This window comes from Dermatophagoides farinae, chromosome 6 (genome assembly GCF_024713945.1).
Source record: "Dermatophagoides farinae isolate YC_2012a chromosome 6, ASM2471394v1, whole genome shotgun sequence".
Lineage (NCBI taxonomy): Eukaryota > Metazoa > Arthropoda > Arachnida > Sarcoptiformes > Pyroglyphidae > Dermatophagoides > Dermatophagoides farinae.
The window spans coordinates 787,590-809,510 of record NC_134682.1 but is presented as its reverse complement, the minus strand read 5'-3'; the positions used below and the strand labels follow the sequence as shown (position 1 = coordinate 809,510).

Sequence of the window (21,921 nt, the reverse complement as noted above, 5' to 3'; positions counted from 1 at the left end):
CTTTTTGTTTTGTTTTTTCGAAACTTTTTTTTCACAATTTTTATTTATTTATCTCTTTTACCAATTGAAAAAATTTTTATTTTTCACTGGAACAAAATTTTTGTTTTGGTAGAAAAAAAATTTTTTGGCAATGTGCACACTGTTCACACACACGCGGATTACATTGATTCACACCGCTAATCAAAAACAAAAAACAAAAAAAAATACAAGACTAATGAACTCAATGTAAATGGATGGAATTAGAAAAAAAAACTCCATTTATTTTTTCCCTTATTAATTGGAAAGCTAAATTCATTCATTCAATACTGTGTGATCCACCAGTAATTCTGTTTATAAATTGAAAATTTCCTTTCCATTGTTTTTTCTTGTTTTTTTCCCCTTTTTGACAATGTTAATATTTACAAAATCATTCAAAACAATCAGTTTGGCCAATGTGTGTTTGGAGGGGGTGGGTGGTAGTGTTTCTATCGCATCGCGCAATGACATGATAAACATGAATAAACAAAAACAAAACAAAACAAAAAAACACAGCACTGAATAGGATTGTGAATGAGAAGGAAAATTTTTTTTTTTTCAAAAATTTTTCAATTTATCAAAAGAAAAACGGCGATAAATAAAAGTTTGTTGGCTTGTTGTTGTTGTTGTTGTTGTTGGTACAACTTGAAATTGTCGTCTTTTATTTTTCCACGATTGGTTTTTTTTTCTTCACTTTTTCAAGTGGTCATTATTATTATTATTATTATTGAATTTATTATTTCCCAAACACTGCAACTGTATATGATATATATTAATTAATTCAGTGAAGAAACTCGATTTTGGTTGGCTTCAACAACAACAACAACAACAACAACAACAACAACAACAACGGCAACAACAACAACAGCAACGAACGACGGTATGAAAAGTTTGTTTTTTTTTCTCTGTTGAGTGTTGGGTTCAATTGTAAAGTTTTTGTGTTTAATAAAGTGGAAAAAAGTTTGATTTCTTGTCTTGTGATTGAAAAATTTCAATTGAAATTATTTTCTCCACATTATTTTGGTTTTTCACCACAGTAGCAGCAGTAGTTGTGGTTGCGCCAGTTTTTTTTCTCTTTCCCCATTGCATATTCAATCATTATGAACCAAAACAACAACAACAATCGTATTCAGTGGTTGTAGGTCAAAATCCCGAAAACAAAAACCCCGAAAACCGAAACGCCGAAACCAAATGACCGAAAAAAAATTATCCCGAAAACAAAAACCCCGAAAACAAAAACCCCGAAAACAAAAACCCCGAAAAAAATTATCCCGAAAAAAAATTATCCCGAAAACAAAAACCCCGAAAAAAAATTACCCCGAAAACAAAAACCCCGAAAACAAAAACGTAGAAAATGGCTTGTTCCCTTAAACTTTAAATGAACGGAGATTAACACTATTACTGTGAGAAATTTCATGTACCGGTATGTATTCTACGAAAAGAAGTCATTAGATCTAGTTTATTCATCATACAATCACCACAAGTTTTAAATTTTAAATTAATATCTAGATATTCATGATGATATTTTTTAATTTGTTGTCAATAATCCATAGATTAAATGAAATTTCATTTTTTGTTATTTGGGCCAAATTTTCTTCAAAATTTATCTTAAAACCGCCTTCAATCAATTTTCGAACAGATATCAAATTTGAACTGAAACCTCCATAGGCCACATCTTTCAATTTGGTTTTGGTTCAATAACAACATTACCAATTTTTCTCTGATGTAATTGTATTACCATTAGCCAATTCAAATTCAATCTGTTTATCTTCTTGATCCATAAGTAAATTTTTATCAATCGTTGTATGAGAAGTACATCCAGAATCAAGTATCCAGATATCTGATAATTTTTCAGCACATTTCAACAACAACGATTTTGCAGCTTTCTTCTCTTTTTTGTTATTTGATTTCGTGAAAATGATGAGCTAGAAGAAGATTTATCATTAGATGATGTTGATGGAGAAACTTCTGTTTTATTGGAATCAATTTTTCGTTTCATCCAACATCCTTCAACTTTATGTCCAATTTTATGGCAAAATGGGCATTTTATATTATTTTTAAACTTTTTCTTAAGATTGAGATTTGGCCTTTTCATCATATACAATGAATTCATTCATGATGTTGTTCATTGTACCATTCTGGTTCATCATAATTCGATCAGCCAGTTGTTCAAATTTTGAATTTGATCGTAACATGCTCATAATAATCACGCAACGATGTTTATCAGTGTATTTACACGATTCTGATTCAATCGATTCAAATTTGACAATAACTGTTTCTAGCCTTGTTCTCAAAGAACTACTTTTATATGAACATGTTGTAGTGAGAATCAAACGAATGCAAAATGAACAATATTTAATAATAAATAAAGGTTAATCGTAGCTGAATAACGCTACTCTTATAAATATTGCACAAACATAATTGTTAAGTAATTACATTACTACAACAGAACATTGGCTGGCTTCAGTAAAATCAGCATTTCGAAGTTGTGGTAAATAGATCAACAGATTTCAAACTATGTTGTAAATTTTGAACCGGAATTTTAGTTTGTCTTTGCTCAATATCCATAATCGATGTGGTTATGATAATGTTCGGTTGCTAGCTTATATTGTGGACATTCTTCACAGAAAACTGAATAATTGACATTTAATTCAGAACTAGACTAATTTTTCCTGTGTTGATATCACCACAAACAATAAGCACAACTAAATAATTGACTAGATGAAGTGTATGTTCTTGATTCATGATTACCATGGCATTTTGAGCAGACTAGAGCATTTTTACATTTTCCAGTTTATGGTCAAAACGTAGGCATTTGTGACATTGTCCTACAGAAATATTGTTCTTTGACGTGCAATATTTAATTGGGTACCATTTTTTCGGTCAGTAAAATGAGGGGTTGGTCAGTAATTTTTTAAAAGTTTTGGTCAGTTGAAAACGATCGGTAAATATATCAATTTTGGTCAGTTTTTCATGTGAATGATCAGTTAATTTAATAAATTGTCCGTTTTCAAACTTGAGGTGAAACATCCAAAATTACAAATTTCGCTCCAACACGATCTTTTTTGAGAAGGCAAATTGATGTCAATTTATCGTCAATACGATTCATTGACCGAATCAATTAGGATTCGAATTATATAATTTATATTACATTATATTATTATATTATTCATTTATATTATATTATTATCACCATTTGTTCGTTTAAAATTGGAAATTTAAATCCAAATTTCACTTATTTATCTTTGATTCTATTCAGTTTGGTCGAATAATTCTTTAAGCTTTAAAGTTTAAGGGAACAAGCCATTTTCTACGTTTTTGTTTTCGGGGTTTTTGTTTTCGGGATAATTTTTTTTCGGGGTTTTTGTTTTCGGGATTTTTGTTTTCGGGATAATTTTTTTTCGGGATAATTTTTTTTCGGGGTTTTTGTTTTCGGTCATTTGGTTTCGGTGTTTCGGTTTTCGGGGTTTTTGTTTTCGGGATTTTGACCTACAACCGTATTCAGTTTATCAGTATTTTCAACATGATCACAGCTTAGATTTATGTGTGTCTCTCTCTGTGTGTGTGTGTGTGTGTGTGTGTGTGTAGGTGGGAAGGTGTCAATAAATTATTCACACAATTTTGGTGAATATAAACGATTCGAATCAATTATAACATGCAAAAATCTGGACGTTTAATCGGTTTTTTTTTGCTTCTAGTCACTATAGAATTTGGTGCATTTTTTTTCCTCATTCTTTTTCACTTTAAAGAATAACTATGTTTCTTGTTGATGTGTTTTTGTTGTTGTTGTTGTTGTTGTTGTTGATTCCCAAATGAATGAAAGTGATTTACATCCAATTGATTATGCAATGAAAATTGTTGTATATGCAATGTTCTGTTCACTCTTTTTTTTCCAATTCTGCATGATAGCTGATAACAGATGATAATGATTATGGTATGCCATACAATGAATAAAAAAAAACATTACGTGATTTGTATGTTTAAATGAAAAAAAATTTTCAATGTCCATCGATGATGTTGTGGAATTGAATTACGGCCATCATCATCATCATTGTCGATATTTTTTTCAGCAACATCAATGTTTTTCATTCATCAATGTTTTTCATTCGTCATTTCATTTCCAAAATTTTGTTCTAATCACCGTTATCGTTGTTGTTGTTGTTGTTGTTGCAGAAATAATATTCCTACAGGAATTATTGTTATTATTATTGATGATGATGATGATGATTTTCGTGATTATGATTCTGCTGCACGCACACACACACACACACACACAATACCATGATACAAAATGAAATAACATCATTATTATCGTTGTTTTTTTTTCGTCTTTTCATTTTTTCTTTCCCATAATGTTTGTGTACCCCTTATTTGTGGATATGAAAATAAATAAATAAATGATGTACACGTTGTTTTTTTGTTTTTATTTGATCGATTTAACCAGTTCTATTCCAGACACATGCACACACAAAAACAACACTACTGCACAAACAGCAGATGAAAATGCAAACCATCAGTAGAAGGCAAAAAAAAATTTGCCTATCATAAGCAAACCAGAATAATGATGATGATGATGATGATAAGTTGCAGGTTCAGTAAATTTTTTTTCTTGGTATAAAAAAAAAACACTGGTGTTTGACTTTTTTTCTTCCCCAGTTTTCTACTTCATTTTCATATTCAGCAGAATTTATTTAGTTTTTATTACATCATCATCATCATCATAATATTATGTAACGTGATGGAAATCGATTTTTGCTGCTGCTGCTGATGTTTGCTGATCGATGATGTACATTCACACACACACACACACGCAGAAAAAACATCAAAAAAAAGTCAAAATGCAAGAATTACGGTAGCATTACGAAGAAAAACAACAAAAAAAAAATCCTTGACACTAATTCTGTAAAAAAAAATAAAAAAAAAAGCAAATGGTCAACAAATGGCCAGTTCTAGCTGTTTTATGTGTGGACTTTTTATCTTGTTATATAAACGGTATTTGTGAATCAAATATTCTCGGTATTACAACATTTATATAAATCATAATTGATGGTTTCGCTGTGTTTGTGTGTGTGTGTGTGCACCGGTTTTATTTGATCAAAATTGTTGCAGATTGTTTCTCTGTTTTGTTTTTTTTTATCTTTTTTTTTCTTGGTTTGCAACCTAAATCATCATCAAAAAGCATTTTGGTTGGTTACAACCAAAAAAAAAAAAAACAGAAGAAAGATGAAAAGTCAACAACAACAACAACAACAAAAAAACCTAAAAATTGTTGTTGTCGTTGTTGTTGTGGTTGTCTTTTTATATATATACTTTATTATTCATTCTTTAGGCGTTAACACACACACACACACATGATTATCATCAATTATTGTTTCTGTGTGTGTTCATTTAATGTTGTTTGAGAAACATAAATTGTCTACCATCGTCAACTTTTGATGATGATGATGATGACGACGATGACAAGACAGAACATACTGACACCATTTTTTTCGTCGTCGTCGTCGTCGTTGTTGTTTTTTTGTCACTTTTTTTTCATTTCATTTCCATGATTGTGTTCCTCATGTATATAGATAAAAATTTGAAAAAAATTCCATTTAGATGAATGAATTAACACGTTACATGCTGAGTTTTGTTTTTTTTTCACTCGTAATAAATGAGAAAAAAATGTACCTTATTCTGTATATATTCTCGAACAACAACAACCACAACAGCGACATGTCAACCTTGAAATATATGAATTTTTTTTTTTTGTTTTGTTTTCGGTTATTTTAACGGGTTAAAATGATATGGTGTTTCTTTTTTTTGGTTCGTTCGTGTGTGTGTGTGTGTGTGTGTGTGTGTGTGTGTACCAAATTTACTAGATGAAGATAATTTACATTCATTCAGTTTCCATTGTAGCCAACTTTTTTTCTGGCTGTAATTCATTCTATATACACCATTGTTGTTGTTGTTGTTGCAATATATTTACATTTAGTGTATTGAAAATGAAAAATTCCTGGATTTGTTTTGTTTTTTGTTTCTCATTTTTTCATTTTGATTTCTGCTAATGAAACACCGCCGACAACAACAACAACAACAACAACAACGTGGAGAAAAAATCCCAAAGTCTGATTTGATTTATGATACTATAAATCTTCATTATTTTTCACAACCCGAGATAGCCTGTTTGTGTTTCATTTGCCTTTTTTTATTTTTATTTTTTTTTTTATTTGGTCGACTAACCACCGTATAATGAAACCTGCGCGTAAAAAAATCAATGTGCAAGAATTTTTTTTTTTACGTCTCCACACTATCAGGTTTAATTTTCTCCTGGTTTTTTTATTCTTGGTTTTATTCGCCGATATTGATGTTTTTGGCTTTTGGGTCGATAACGATAACTTGGAATTGGCAAACTTTATGATTCGATTTATTTTATTTTATTTTATTTTTTTTTTTTTTTGAAAAATTGAATTAAAATTTATTTCTCTGGCAATTTTTTTTCCGAGAGAAAAAAAATTCGTTTCAAATTTCTGTTGATTCTGTTATTGAAATAAAGTTTTTTTTTTTAATTTGATTTAAACCTCGAACATTGTTATGAATCAGCCCACAATGATTTCAGCCATCAAAGGAAGGATGATAAAAAAAAATAAACAGCCAAAGGTCAATTTGTGTGATGCTCAAACACACACACACGCACACACAAATTGCCCTGTGTTGCTTGTGTGTTACAAGTAATTTTGAAATTCTGGCCCAAAAAAAAATTTTTTTCCAATAAAATCAATTAATCATATAAGAATTGTGTGAAAACAAAATTTTAGATTCTAGATTCTAGATCTATGATGATAACCTTTGATAAAAAGAATGTCAGAAATTCTCAAGAGAATTTGCTTAGGAATTTGGAATTTCATTTCATTTTTTTCTGGAATCACAGAATTGGAATTATTTTCATATTGATTATATATTTGATTTGCAGCAAAAAAAAAAATAAGTTATCAATGGAAAAAAATCAAATATTCTATTTGTCCAGGTTTTGAGGGCAAATATTTTTCCATCACTCAAAAAAAAAAAAAAACACGAGCAAATTCATAATGACAACAATTTTTTTTCCATACAACAGCAAAATTCGAATTGTAAAAAATTGTGTTGAATTTGCCATTTTTTTCCCATTGTTCCTGGTTTTAAAATCCACCATCGTTTTTCATTTCCTATTTTTTTCCACGGATTTTTATTCTGATAATTCACATGACACCAATTTTTTTGTTGTTGTGCTGACAATAATAATAAGGTATGTGCGTCATGTGCTCAAGAATCGAATTCGATTCAAACAGAATATACAGATGTTGAGTGGAGAGAAAAAAAAATTCTAAAATTCATGGCACTTCAAACAAACAACAAGGCTTCTTTTGCAGCCATTTTAGTAACCGGACACTATATATGTGAAAAAGTTTTGAATTTTCAATTCACATATATGAACAATATTCAGGTTTCTTTAACAAGAGAAAAAAAATGACGCAAAAAAACCTGAATAGTATGGCCGAAACAGAATACGAATATGAAGATTGAGAATTTCCATTAAATTTTCACTTTTCTCGTTAAAATTCCATGAATTTTTCAGAACCAAAAAAAAAGGTTCTTTTGTTTCTGTTCATTTTCCTTGAATTTCAATTTTCTCTATTTATTTATTTTTCATCGCTAAAATTCATACAAACACAAAGAATCGGATCCATAATCTAATGTTGTCGTCATTGTTTTTTTTTTGTTTTCAAAAAAAAAATTATTCATGAAGGTGAAATTGAATTTGTTTCTCTCTCTCTCTCTCTCTCTCTCTCTCTCTCTCTCTCTCTTGTTGACCTAGATTTTTATATGACGATTGAATCGTTGTTTAAAAATCCACTATTTACAGAACCACAAAATAAAAGCCAAAAAAAAAAAATTCAACAAACACACAAATAATGATTAAGAATCACAAATATTGGCTGATTGGTGAATGAATGAGTGAAAGAATTTGGATTCTTGAATTTTTGAAATATTCGTTCTGATCTAGATAATCATAATCATAATCATAATGATGATGATGATTATAAATCATTGAAAAAAAATGGCAAAGAATAAACTTTATTTGAACTAGAAAGAGAGAGAGAAAAAAAAATCTCAAACAATAAATGAATTGCTACTAGAGATACGCACACACACACACACACAATAAACCGATTATATAACCGTGTGTGAGCGAGCATTTTTTTATGATGAAAAAAAAATCACGACCGTTTTCTACACACACACACACACACGGTAACTTGACTAGAAATGAATAGCAACAACAACAATGGTAAAAAAAAATGGAAAAGAAAAGAAGATCTGGTTAGCTTTTATAGTTTTAGATTTGGTCTTTTTAGTTTCGCAATTTTTTTTTCACTCATTCTCATTTTTCTTGCATTTTCATGAATTTTCAATGAAAGAAACTTGCACTTCTTGTTCTCTCTTTATGTGGACGAATTTTTTCATCATCATCCAGAATCCAGAATAAAATTACACCATCATCATTGATGAACCGATCAAACTATAGTTTACTTGGGTTTTTTTTTATTTAAAATTAACACATGTAGTTGTCAATATTGTTTATATTTGTTTGAATTCTGAAAATTCCAGGATCAATATATATACGAAAAGTATACCGTTAACGTTGTTGTTGTTGTTTTATTTTAAATCTATCAAAAACAACAACAACAACAAATATGGCCATTTCCATCTATCTATGTGTGTGTGTGTATGATGGTCATAAAAACTGGCATAGTATTTGGTTTCAATTTCTTTTTCTCTTATCCATATCATATCATATTATATACAGTATATATGCATGTCTCTGGTATCTTTATCTTGTAAATTTTTTTTTCTCTACTCTATCAAATTGATGATGATGATGAAAAGTTCCAGGAATTCTTCTGGTTACGAGAAACAAAACAAAAAAAAAAACGGATATGAAAATCCCATTGAAACGAGTAAAAAAAAAATTGCTCATCATGGTGGTGATGGTGGTGGTGGTTTCAGGAATTTTTTTTTGTGAATACAATAAAAATTTTCATTATTATAAATAGAATATTCCAAAGAATGCCAAAAAAAAAATGGAATAAAACAACAGATGATGATGATAATGATGATTAACGAATACTTTTCTGTGCGTGTGTGAGTGTGTGTGTGTGATATTCACATCTGTTTTTTGTTTTGTCAATTCATGCACAATGACATCCATATTTTACGTTTACTTGATTATGTATGTTGGAGAGAAAAAAAAAGGATAGAGTTGGAATTATAACATAATCTTCTTTTGTTCATTTTTTGTTTTTCTTCTCAACCGCCACCATTGCCATCGTCACCACCACCACCACCACCATCAGCACCTTGGATTGTTTCATTTACCATTTTTCTTGGGAATTTTTTTTTGTATTTGCTTTTTCATATCTAATTTAGTCATACTCGTTTTGTGTTCGTGTTTTTTTTTCTGTGATGCATAAAATATTGATTTTTTTCAAAAGTATCAAAATTCATTTTTTTTCTTTTATTCACAATTCGATTCGATTTTATTCATGATTGTTGCTGTATCGATTTGTATTGATCGAATACATATATCACACAGGACACATAACGTTTCTAATGTAATGGCTAGATGGAAATGGATCCAATCAAATTTTTTTTTCTGGCTTCTTCTTGGTATTCGAATAAACTACCGGTGGATGATTATGTTTGTATGAAAGCCCCGAATTTTGCTTATTGACCAATTATTGCTGTTGTGTGTGTGTGTGATTAAAGCCCAGAGAATTTGGTTTGTAATCACAAACATTGTCACATAATAATAATAATAATTTTAATTATTCATTAAAAGAAAACTTGTCCTGTATTTTCAATGGATAGAGAATATTCTACTTATCGATCATTATTGTCTATGGTGTGTACATAGTACATAATCTGACCAATACCACCACCACCCATCACCACCACCATAGAAAGTAGAGAGACAGGAAAAAATTCATTGAGCATCATTGATTGAACAAATCGAATCAATTTGAATGAAAATCTATCAAGTAAATATGATTACATTAGTGCAATCCGTTTATACGAATAGATCACACACACACACACATACACAATACAAACAGTAAGCACATAAATAATGAGGATTTTGCCATCAAAAAAAAAAAAAAAGATACAAATAAACAAACAAACAATAATTATTCTCATCATCAAGGTCTTCTAAAACATCCAATTCAATGTTTCAACATCATCCATTCATTGACTGCATTGGCCATTTTATTCATTTTAGCATGATAATATATATATATTTCCATTTTGAATCTATTCGTTTCTTTCTTTCATTTTCATTTCATATATTGGCCCATTGGGCATCCATTTTTTTTCTCTCTCTCTCTCTCTCTCGTTTCGATTTTCTAGGCTTTTTCATTGTTGCGTGTTTCGATAAGCTAAAAGAAAAGTGAAGAAAAGAGAGAGAGAGAGAGCGAAAAAAAATCCTGGACCCAGAAAATGAAATTGATGACGAGATAAAAAGATGGAAAGAGTGAGAGATTGAATAACCATAGGCCACATAAATAAATGTGTGTGTGTGTGTGCGTTTGAAGAGTGGGAAAAAAGTAGAAAAAAAGATAGACAAATTGAATCGCGCCTAAACTTGTAAATATTCTGTGTGTGTGTGTGTGTGTATGGACAATGACGATAACAAAACAATGATGACGACGACGCAATAGAATAATTTTGAGATTCAAATTCTCGAACGATTGTCATGCCATCATCATCATCATCATCATCATCATCATCAAGATGATCATGTTCTTCATCTTTTTCTTTTTTTTTATATACCTTACTCTTTTTTCATCGGGGGCGGATGAGGTGGGGGTGTGATGAAAGGAGGAGGAGATTGGATTTTATTTAGGATCAGAAAAAAAATTTTGTATACACTGCTGCTGCTGCTGCTGTTGCTGTGTCTGTATGAATAGGTTTGGTTTGGTTTTTTTTCCTTCATGGATTTCAAACAATTGCTGCGCACGTATATCCCTTACATATAGCCATGTCAACAGATAATATAAACCAAAGGCAAGTACCAAGTATACCAATTTTATTTTTGTTGTTGTTGCTGCTGCTGCTGCTTTAGAACTACCTTTTGCTTCTTGCCTTTGGTCCCCATAATCACCAACAATGATGACGAAATCATCTATTTTTTTATCATAAAAAATTTTTCATTTTTTTTCCTTCGTATATTGATGATGATGATGACGCAATGGAATATGGTGGTACAGATCTATCTATCTATCTATCTATCTATCTATTCTATCTATATATTTACCGCCCATCTATACAAACAAACGAATCAACGAAGAATCTACCCAGGCGCAAAGAATGAATATATGTGTTATTGCTCTTGAATGGAATGGAATGGAATGAATTGAAGAAGATGAAAAAAAAAGAAGAACGAAGAAAAAGAAAAAATTATTTTTTCATTCGTGATTCAAACCTCTTTTAGTGTAGTGTTTACCGTTTCTGTCGTTTTCGTTCATTATTCTGTAATGTCTATGTTATTCACTGTCTGTGTGTCTGTGTTCTCTTCTAGTATATCGTTTGTTGCAGTAGCCGTTTTTTCCGACGCAAATTAAAAATAAAAAAAATAAATAAACAACAACAACAGTATCATCGTTCTAGTGTGTGTGTGTGTGTGTGTAGATTACACATAGAATTCTATAGAGATTTTTAATAGATTCTTCTTTGTCGTTTTTTTTTTGAAAACTTGTAAACAGAAAAAAAAATTTCGGCGGCTTTTTAGCTTTTTGAAGTTTTTTTTAAAAGTGATGAAAAAAAAAATTCTGTGTGTGTGTGTGTGTGCGTTGGTGACAAATTCTCGTGTTAATTATAAATTTTTTTTTTTTAATGAATTAATCCATCAAAATGCTCATGAAACAATCGATTGTTCAATCGATCGATTTGTTTTAAAATTCAACAAAAAACAAAGTATAACCAGCTCATGATCTGAATTTTTTTTTTCGTAATTCTGTGATCAACTGATGAATTCTGATGTTGTTGTTGTTGTTTTGAATAATACGGAATAATCTGTTTTCAGCTTTGTCAAAACTTTTCATTAATTTTTTTGTCATTCTTCAACAACAACAAACGACGTCAACAACAACAACAACAAATAAGCGACAATGACTGATGATGATGATGACAATTAAGATGAGATTTCTGTTGTTGTTGTTGTTGTTTCTTGTGTATGGGTGTGTTTTCATCTAATTTCTGCATCAATTTTTTTTTCTTCCTCTTGAATGGGGCTCAATATCTACGGGTTTTTTTTCTCTATGCTGGTTGGTTTTTTTTTCTTCATTACTCATTACTGATTATCTGATTCTTGTTAATTGTTTCTTGTTTCCGCATAAAAAAAAATTTTTTTTTCATTCATTCATGAATTTCCCGATTCTCTCTATAATATTCGTGTGTGTGTGTGTGTCTGTCAATCTGTGTGCGTGTGTGTTTGTCGGCGAACGTGAGTGGGCGTATGTTTGATTTGATTCATTCATTTTTTTTCTCATTTCCAAAAATGTAATTTGTTCCAATACCAGGAATGATAATTTGATTGATTTTGTAAAGATCTCAATTCGTGTAATTATGGAATAACCACATCAACAACAACAACAAAAACAACAACAACAGCCATCACCATCGTTGTCATCTTGATTTCTTCATAATTCACACATATCAACAACAACAACAACAGCGGCAACAATGCGTATGAACGAGATACAATTATTGGCATTGGCTGAAAAAGCCTTGCATGATAATGGCATACGTGGTTTTCTATTCAAACGTACATCAGAAAATTCAAAATGGCAATTACGTTATTTTGTTTTATTTCAAAATCTCTTATTTTATTTTGAAAATGAACATACACAAAAACCTTCGGGCATAATATTTTTGGAAGGTTCATATTGTGATAAAATGGTCATAACGACATCGAAAACAATCACCGCTACCGTTGGTTTAGGTGGCAATACATCGACCAATCTTCAGGTAAGAAATGGAAAATTTTTTTTTCGTTATTTAATTCTCTCAAATCTCAGAATTTACATGCACACCCACCTATTTTGAGATTTATTGAAGCAAAAAAAAAATTCCACCTTTTCGCAACCTGAACAGCAAACAAACACACAATGGAAAAATAACATTTTCATTTTCATTCTTTTTCACGCTTTCACACTCATTCATTTTTCAGAGTTTCAATTTTTGTTTGTATCTGTTTCTTTTGGTAGTTTTTGTGTTTTTTTTTTGGAATATTTTATTCGATTCTTTTCATGTGTGCAATGTAAATTTTTTTTTTCATTCAATTCAACAAGAATTTAATTGGAAATACCTTTAGGGCCATTGATAATCAATATTGATAATAATGATGATGAAAAAAAAAGTAAAGTAAACCAGTGAACAGAAAAAAAAGAAATGTTCACTAATAACTTGAATTTTGGAGCTTTTTTTTCATATTCCAAAAAGAGATTCTTGAACGACGTTAACGAAGAATCAATTCAATTCATGTCATGAATGTATTTATGCAAATAGAAAAAAAACGAAGATGTTTTCTGATAAAGTGGGAAAAATTTTCTTTTCTTGGTGGTGGTGGTTTTTTTGCATTTCCAATGAAATGACGCACAAACAAAAGAATATTCTATATATTCAGGTGTTTGATGTTTGATGAAAAACAAAAAAAAAGAGAGATTCTTTTCTATTGTTTGATTAATGCTAATGAATTGAAATTTTTTTTTGTTTCTTTTTTCAACATTGAATATTCATTTTGACAATTTTTTCCCATTGGATTTCTCTCTCTCTCTCTCTCTCTCTCTGGTTTTTCCACAAGCTCAAACATCTCCTTCCAAGTATGTTTGAATGGAATGACCCAAAGCTATTTGTGGTCAATTGGTTTTTTTTTCTTTCAATAAAACGACAAAAAAAAACGATTGGTTTGATCATATGAAGTGTGTGTGTGTATTGGTGTAAATCAATTGATGTCAATCAGAATATACTTGAAATTGACAAATCGGTAAATTGTTTTTTTCTCTTTTTTTTGTTGAAATTCACTTTTTACATCAAGTTTTTTTTTCGTTCATCGAAAAGCAATTTTGTTACAGAAAAACAAATGTAAACATCTTGTGGTGAATTTTTTTTTCTTCTTTCTTTGTTTGTAATGGCCACAAGAAAAAAAAACGAAACAAAATCCTGGCATTTTTTTTCTATCCATCGTCTATTAACCAGAAATTATTATTGATATTTTATTATGCATGTTCAAACGATTGGTCACATGGTTTATTTCTGAATTGGTCATCTTGTTTGTTGCGCCATTATTATCATTAGGTACGGTCATAATCATAAATAATGATGATGATGATCATATCAATTTTCCTAATTTGTATCCATTAAAAAACAAACACAACAAACAAAAATAAACCATCAAACTAATGAAAACAAAAAACAAAAAAAAAACACCACAACAACAACAACAACAACAAAAAAGCCATTTGTTACATGAATAGAATTTTGAAACGATTCTCTTGTTGTTTTTTAAAGTTTCTGTATTCGGTCAAGGTCAGCAAATTGAAATAGACACACAAACACACACACCCACACACACAAACCATTCCAGAATCAATAATTTATGGTCAAAATTTTTGTCCATTATTAGTATTCAAATCATCATCTTTTTTTTTATTTGATTTTCAAATTTTTTTTCTCCATTCATTTTTTTATGGCTATGAAGAATCCATTCAATCATCCAAAAGAGAATGAAAAAAAAATTCTTGCGATACACCTTATGAACAGATTCAGAATATTAAAATGTTTTTTTCTTTTCAAATAAATTATTCCGTCCATATCACAAAAGAATTTTTTTTTTTTTTTTGGACCGATGCATTCAAAAATGTATCGATAGTATCGATTCATTTTTTTTCCCATCTACATTTGGATGTTGAATAATGAAATAGTTTCACGAAATTTTCGAAATGCAATTATTTTGTATTCATTTTTTTCAAATAAAAGTGTCATCACGTCACGTTTTATTTAATGAGAAAAATAATTTGTGTGTGTGAGCAAAGAAAAAAAAGGAGAAAATTTGATTCGATTTTTTTTTTCATTTGCAGAATTTTCCAAATTTGGAATACGTTCTACACACACACACACACACACACAATTCACAATTCACAGTTGCTGTGGTTGTTGTTGTTTTTTTTCTGATGCTTTGGAAATGGAAAAAAAAATATCATGAATATTAAATAGGTGAGATTCTTTTTCTTGTCCTGCTCATGTTTGTTTGTGGTTCCAGCATTTGATTCTCGTATAAATCAATAGCGGCATTGAATTTCATATTTTCTCACCATTTATATATATATATAAAATTGACGATAAAATGTTGCAATTCAACAAAAGTAGATAAAAAAGAAATAGCTCAATAAAGTTGATGATGATGATGATGATGATTTATTGATATTGAACAAAAAAAAAATGAAATCAAATCATCATTGTGATTTTTTTTTTTTGTTTACTTTTGAATCAGTTGAACCAAGTGGTGATGATTTTTCTTCATTGATATTCTGAATCTATTTCACTTCAAATGATGATTAATTTGTTCGCATGAATGGATGAATTCCAAAAAAATATTCCAGTGAACAATAAAAGATAAAATATTCGTGAATTTTCCATCAAAAAAAATAAAAAAATAAAATTCTTTTCCCTATGCCCTCTGAAAAAATTTTTTTTTCTCTCTTTCAACCATTCTATACTAATGATCACCAAGAAAAATGGACACAGAATAAAAAAAAATGAAAAAAAAAATTTGTTACACAAAAAAGTAGTAGATAGTTAATAGGATGATATTTGTTCCAAATATTCTAGCGCAAAGAATCGGTGATTATTATTAATTTTGTTTGATTCTGAAAATTGATTCTATTATTCCATTATTCTTCTATGTTTTTTTGTGTGTGTGCGTGTGTGTGTGTATGTATGTCTGTGTGTTCACACCGGTTGGTAAATGATCTAAAATGATTCTAGAATCTTGAAACGGAAACCTGTATTCAATATACACGCACACACACACACACAATAGGCGTTTCACATATATATTAATAATAATGATGATAGAGAAATGAATGATTGAATACAAATTATGGACCATTCAATATTGTTCATTATTTGATGATCATCATCATCATATTCTTTATATGTTCTACATGATTTAATGATTCTCATCAACAACAACAACAACAACAACAACGATAACGATAACGATAACGAGACATCATCATCATTATTATTCATTGTGCAAAAAAATTTTTTTTTTTCATTTTTTCGTCATGTGCGTGTATATTCTCGATGAATTCAATTTAATTATGTAATACGTTGTTTTTCGTTGTCGTTGGCAATATTTTTTTTTGTTTGCATTGAAATTAAAATTGATTTTCAGAATGTAGAAAAAAATGCTCTCTCCCTATTTTCTCTCTCTCATTAATGTTGTTGTTGTTGTTGTTATCAATGGAAAAGTTAAGCTTGTACGTTGTATGATTGAATTGAATAATGATCCATAACGAACCTGTTTCTTTTATCTTTAATTTATTAGCGTATTGGGAATCCTTTATTTTTTGTTTTTTGTTTTTTGTTTTGTTTTTTTTTTTAATTTTGGAAAAAAGATTCCTTTCAATGAATACAGAATTTGGTTATACCATTAGAAAATGGTAAGAAAAGAGAATAAATGAATGGAAAAACTTTTCTTTTCGTTTTTATTCGCTCACCATCTGGATGTGGAATTTATTATTTTTTTTTCGCCTTCATGACTTTGATATTTGTGTAGTGAAAGTGTATACCTGTGTGTCTGTACTTATGCTATTTATGGTGAAAATCTATTTATCCAAATGGAACGATTCATCTTAATGATGGTGATGATGATGATGATGCAATTCATGATTATCATCATCATCATCATCGAATGTGGATATTTCGAGTACAAAGTTGCAAAGTTTTGCTAAATATCATCACACACGAGAAAAGTAAAAGAAGAAAAAAAAATTTTTCCATCAAAGTAAATGAACTGAAAATAGAAAATAAGTTTCGAATGAATGAATGAATGAAAAAAATTGGTTAATGTAATCGAAAAACCAAGTTTAGTTTATAGTTGACAAACATAACGGTTCGGTTTTTTTTCTATGGTCTAATTTGACTCATACATCCATTATCCATTATCCATTTTTTTTCGCTGGCTGGTTTTTTTTCTTGTTTGTAGCCAGGTAGATCTATAAAAAAACCGAAACATTGTGTATATGATGATTGTCAGACATGAAAAAACAGACATGATATTTCCACAAAATCTTCACAGATAAATAAATCATTTTTTATATTGATCCAATCCATCACCGTAAATTTCTTTGGAATGTTTTTTTTCTGGTTTGGTTTCTGTTTTTAGCGTTTGGCGGCATGAATAAAAATGGTGGTCGATGGTGGTTTCTGGTATTGGTTAAATCATCAATTCACTTGTATGTCAATGTTATCATTTTCATTGTTTCGTTGTTTATTTATTGTTTCTATTTCTATTTTTTTCTATCGATTGGCAAGGAATCACACTACAAATGCGATCGTTGGTTCTGTTGCCGTTGTATTCATTTTTATTCGAATTTTTAAGAATTTTTTTGTTTTGTTTTGTTTTTATTGCCTTTTTTATGGGCCTTTTTTTTAGCTGGCTGCTAAAATTGATTCATTTTTTCTCTCAGTGAAAAATTGTACATTGTTCAGTGTGTACACTTTTGGCATACAGTTGAGGCCCTAGATTCCCGGTGGTTATCAATTATTTTTATTTTTGTTTTCGATTCCATGTCAAGAGAAAAAAAATTGGAAAATTTTTGAAAAATTCAATGTAAAAAAAATATGAATATAAAAGCCATTGGATATAATTGAATTTAAAACAAAGTCTGAATTCTGTTTCCATTTTTTGTTCACTGTTTCTGGATCATTTTCAGACTTTTTTAAGAATTTTTTTTTCATTTCATTTCATTTTTTATTATTGTTATACCCGTACAGGAAAAAAAACATCTGATGCTTTTATTTGTTTTCATTTTATTACCAATTTCATGTTTTATTTTATTCTTTTTTCGACAGTGCAACACAGTCACACACACAGGTTTTTTGGTATTCTGTATTACAGAATTTCTGTTTTTTTTTTGTTTTTCTGAATAAAATGATGATGACGATGATGATGATGATGATGGTCGATCCGATTACGATCGTATTTCAAGTGTGTGTGTGTGTGTGTGTTTTGTGTAAAAGTGTTCATCATCATCATCATCATCATCATGATGATTTTGTTACATTTACAACGAAAAAGAATCAAATTGAAAGAAATCAAATGAAATAAGAAGGAATCAAAAAGAATTCTTGTGTACGAGTGTGTGTTTTTACATTGCCAAAAATAGGAAAAAAAATGTGAAACAACAACAACAACAACAACACCAACGATGTTCAGTCATCATTTATGAAATGGAATCGTAGAATCTTACTTTCCTGAATGATATAAAAACAACAACAACAATGACATTCTTTTGTTGTTGTTGTTGTATTCATTTTGTTTTTTTTTTTCATTCTCGATAGTTTTATTCTGTCGTTTTCGTGAGTAAAAAAAACAACAACAACATTTTGTTTTGTACAATTTTCAGTGTTTCAATGTCTAATGATCATCATGATGATCAATATATGATTATTGGCTTTATTTTATTTCTATACCATTGTCGTAATCAAATTTTCCAATTCTTTTTGTTGTTGTTGTTGTTGTTCCATTTGTGTGTGTTTTTTTTTTCTTCTCGATAAAACATTATTACATTACTGACAATCACCAACAGGCGTGCACACGCACACACATGATGATGATGAAGACATTGGTAATAAATGAAATTCTCAAATGAATTTAATCAAATTCTAGTAGCAAAAAAAAAAATATATGAAACAATATATCATATGCAAAAAAAAAATTTGTAAAACAAGAATCACAGAATCACAGAATTTTACAGAATAATTAAGTTCTGTTCTTTTAGCGCCACCAACATCATTTTTTATTTATCGTTTGCACTTAGCAGTTTTTTGTATTCATCATATAAAATGTAAATTGGAGAATGGAGAAAAACTTTTTGAAAATTGTAACATAATCATCATCATCACTCATCAACATAAACAGTTAAGTTGAGTTTGAATGTTGAATGAATATAAAACATTAAATCATGTGATATGCACACACACACACACACACGTATTACACTGGAAGAAGAAGAAGAAGAAAAATAAAATCACAATATTCATAAACATAAACATAAACGGCTGATATATGTGGAGTAAGTTCTTATATAACCACCATAATAATGATTTGCTTTGCAAAGTGTGTGTTAATTATCTTCAAAATCATTTTATATATGTCAAACATATTCTGTGTGTGTGTGTGTCATGTATACAGCCGTTTTTTTTCTTTTGAATGTTTGTGAAAGCTGCTGAGCTGTGACAATATATTTTTCGGGATTTTTTTTTTTTTACCAAATCTGAATATGAAAATGAAATGTTGGCTTCTGTTCATTGCATTTTTTTTTTTGTTGTCTCAATTCACTCACTATTTTTTTTCTCATTTTTTTTTCTTTGGTCTCTTGTTGGATTACACACGTTGGCGTGCGGACTGCTGAATTTACGTGGCCACTATCAACATCATCATCATCATCCATATCCATATAAACAGCATTATTTTACAATCACGTATCGTAAAGAAGGTTCAAAAACTTTTGAACTAAAAGCCGAAACTGAAACCAAATGCAATGCATGGGTACATGCCATTGAAAATGCAAGGTAAGAGAGAAAAAAAACGTACACACACACAATATATGCGTGTGCATGTGTATTTGATTATTTATTTCAAATGGAAAAAAACGAGTGTTTTTCCAGTAAAATTTCAATTTTGTCGTCAAAAATAAAAAAAACAAATTCCAAGAAATTATTCACCCCACACATGCCAGAAAATTCCGTTCATGTTCTTTTTTTTTATTTATTGTGCACACCCCCACCGAAAAAAAAAATTTTTTCTTGAACGAATCAATTTACAAACAAATGAAGAGCGGCGAATAAAAAAAAACAGAATTTTTAGAATCACGATAAAAATATTCTGTGTGTGTGTGTGTGTGTGGTGCCAGTTGTCAAAGTTGTCAGTTCAAACTGTTTTTTCCGTTTTTTTCTCTCTCACTGTATTCAATTGTGAGTTTTGTTGTTCCAACACATTGACAATTACAGAAAAAACATGGAATAATCTTCATCATCATTTAGAATCCATGATGACAGCTGTAAATAATGATGATATTGAATTTATCGAAATGAAGAAATAAAAAACTCGTGCATCGTGTTGAATAAATCATAATAATCTGTGTTTTTTTTCCATTTCGTTTTGTTTCGTTTCATTCCTGTTGATTTTAGCTATTCAAAAATGTTATTACAAAAAGAAGAATTGGAACAAAAACATTTACATCTAGTGCAGATTGTTGAAAGTGAAAAAACCGCTAAATGGCAATACACACAACAATGTGAAGAATTGACAATGGAAATTAAAAAATTACGTGCCGAGGTAATCGATCGAATTGTTTGTTTGTGTGTGTGTGTGTGTGATTGATTGAATGAAATTTTTTTTTCCAATCCAAAAAAAAAAGCTTTTCTCATTGAATCGTGAATGGCGTTTAGCACCGAATAATCGTAATCAAAATCTATTAGAACTTGGTGGCCTAAACGATGATAGTGAAGAGATAAGAAAAATAAAAAAAGTTCAAAGTTTTTTCCGTGGCTGGCTTTGTCGTCGTCGATGGAAACAGATTGTTATTGAATATATTAATTCACCGCATGCTGAAAGTATGCGTAAAAGAAATAGGTTTGTGTAAAATAGCAAATGTGATTGTTTCGTATTGATTGATTGATTGATTTCAATTTACATAACAAATAGTCTCGTATTTCGTATGGTCGAAGCAGAAGAAGAATATCTTGAACAATTACAATTGATGGTATCCTGTTTTTTACGTCCATTCAAAATGGCTGCCAGTTCACAGAAACCACCATGTTCACATGATGAAGTTAATTCAATATTTTTGAATGCCGAAACCGTTATGTTTTTACATCAAATTTTCTTGAAAGGATTAACAGCTCGTATGGAATGTTGGCCAACATTGGTATTAGGTATGCGGCTGTTTTATATTTTTTTTTTTTTATTAATAATTTGCTTGTGTTGTGTTATAATAATAATGAAAATTTTTTTTGCTTGTTTTTGCTCGATTTAATTTAATCGCATGGTTTGTTGTTGTTGTTGTTGTTGTTATTAATATTCGTCGTGCATGTTTTATTTATTTTTTGATTCACTTAGCCATTTTTTTTTGGCCAGTTGTTTATGAATAGTGTACTATAAAATTATTTCGATACATTAACCAACAATAAATGGCTGGTTAGTTAGTTTCACATTTGGCGTAATAATATAGAAAAAAAATAGTAGTAGATAATAGACTAGATAGAATTAAAATGATGGTCATTCAATCGGCCATAATTCCGACAGATTGTGAAATTTTAGCTTATAAAAAAAAAAATTTCATTTCATTTTCGTTGGAGTTTTAAAAAATCTTTCCGAAGAAGAAGAAGAAGAAGAAGAAGAGAATAACAGCAGAAATCAGGAAAAGCCGGTAATTATATCGCTGTAATAGTATTACGATTCTTCAAAAAAAAAATTATCAATCAAACAATGAGATTATTATTTCCTTATTCATGATGATCATCATCATAAATAAGTAGACGGAAAGAATCTCAAATCATTTTTTTGCTGGTTGTTGTTAATGACCGATTTTCTTACAA

The 21,921-nt window shown here is 29.6% G+C and overlaps 1 protein-coding gene across 3 annotated transcripts in view; it reads left to right on the top strand.

Moving 5' to 3' along the window:
• The first annotated feature begins 880 nt into the window (after positions 1-880).
• LOC124493399 (ras-specific guanine nucleotide-releasing factor 2) overlaps positions 881-21,921 on the top strand; it is a 35,601-nt gene continuing 14,560 nt past the window's right edge. Inside the window, exons 1-6 of one of the 3 annotated variants that reach the window (XM_047056481.2) lie at positions 881-895; positions 12,612-13,059; positions 19,787-19,893; positions 20,512-20,659; positions 20,742-20,956; positions 21,029-21,258. In XM_047056481.2, the coding sequence (XP_046912437.2) occupies positions 12,775-13,059; positions 19,787-19,893; positions 20,512-20,659; positions 20,742-20,956; positions 21,029-21,258 (985 nt within the window). In that variant the 5' untranslated portion in view covers positions 881-895; positions 12,612-12,774. Of the gene's footprint in view, positions 896-11,524; positions 13,060-19,786; positions 19,894-20,511; positions 20,660-20,741; positions 20,957-21,028; positions 21,259-21,921 lie in introns of those variants that run through there. The other 2 variants (XM_075731806.1, XM_047056482.2) reach the window with 2 other exon arrangements.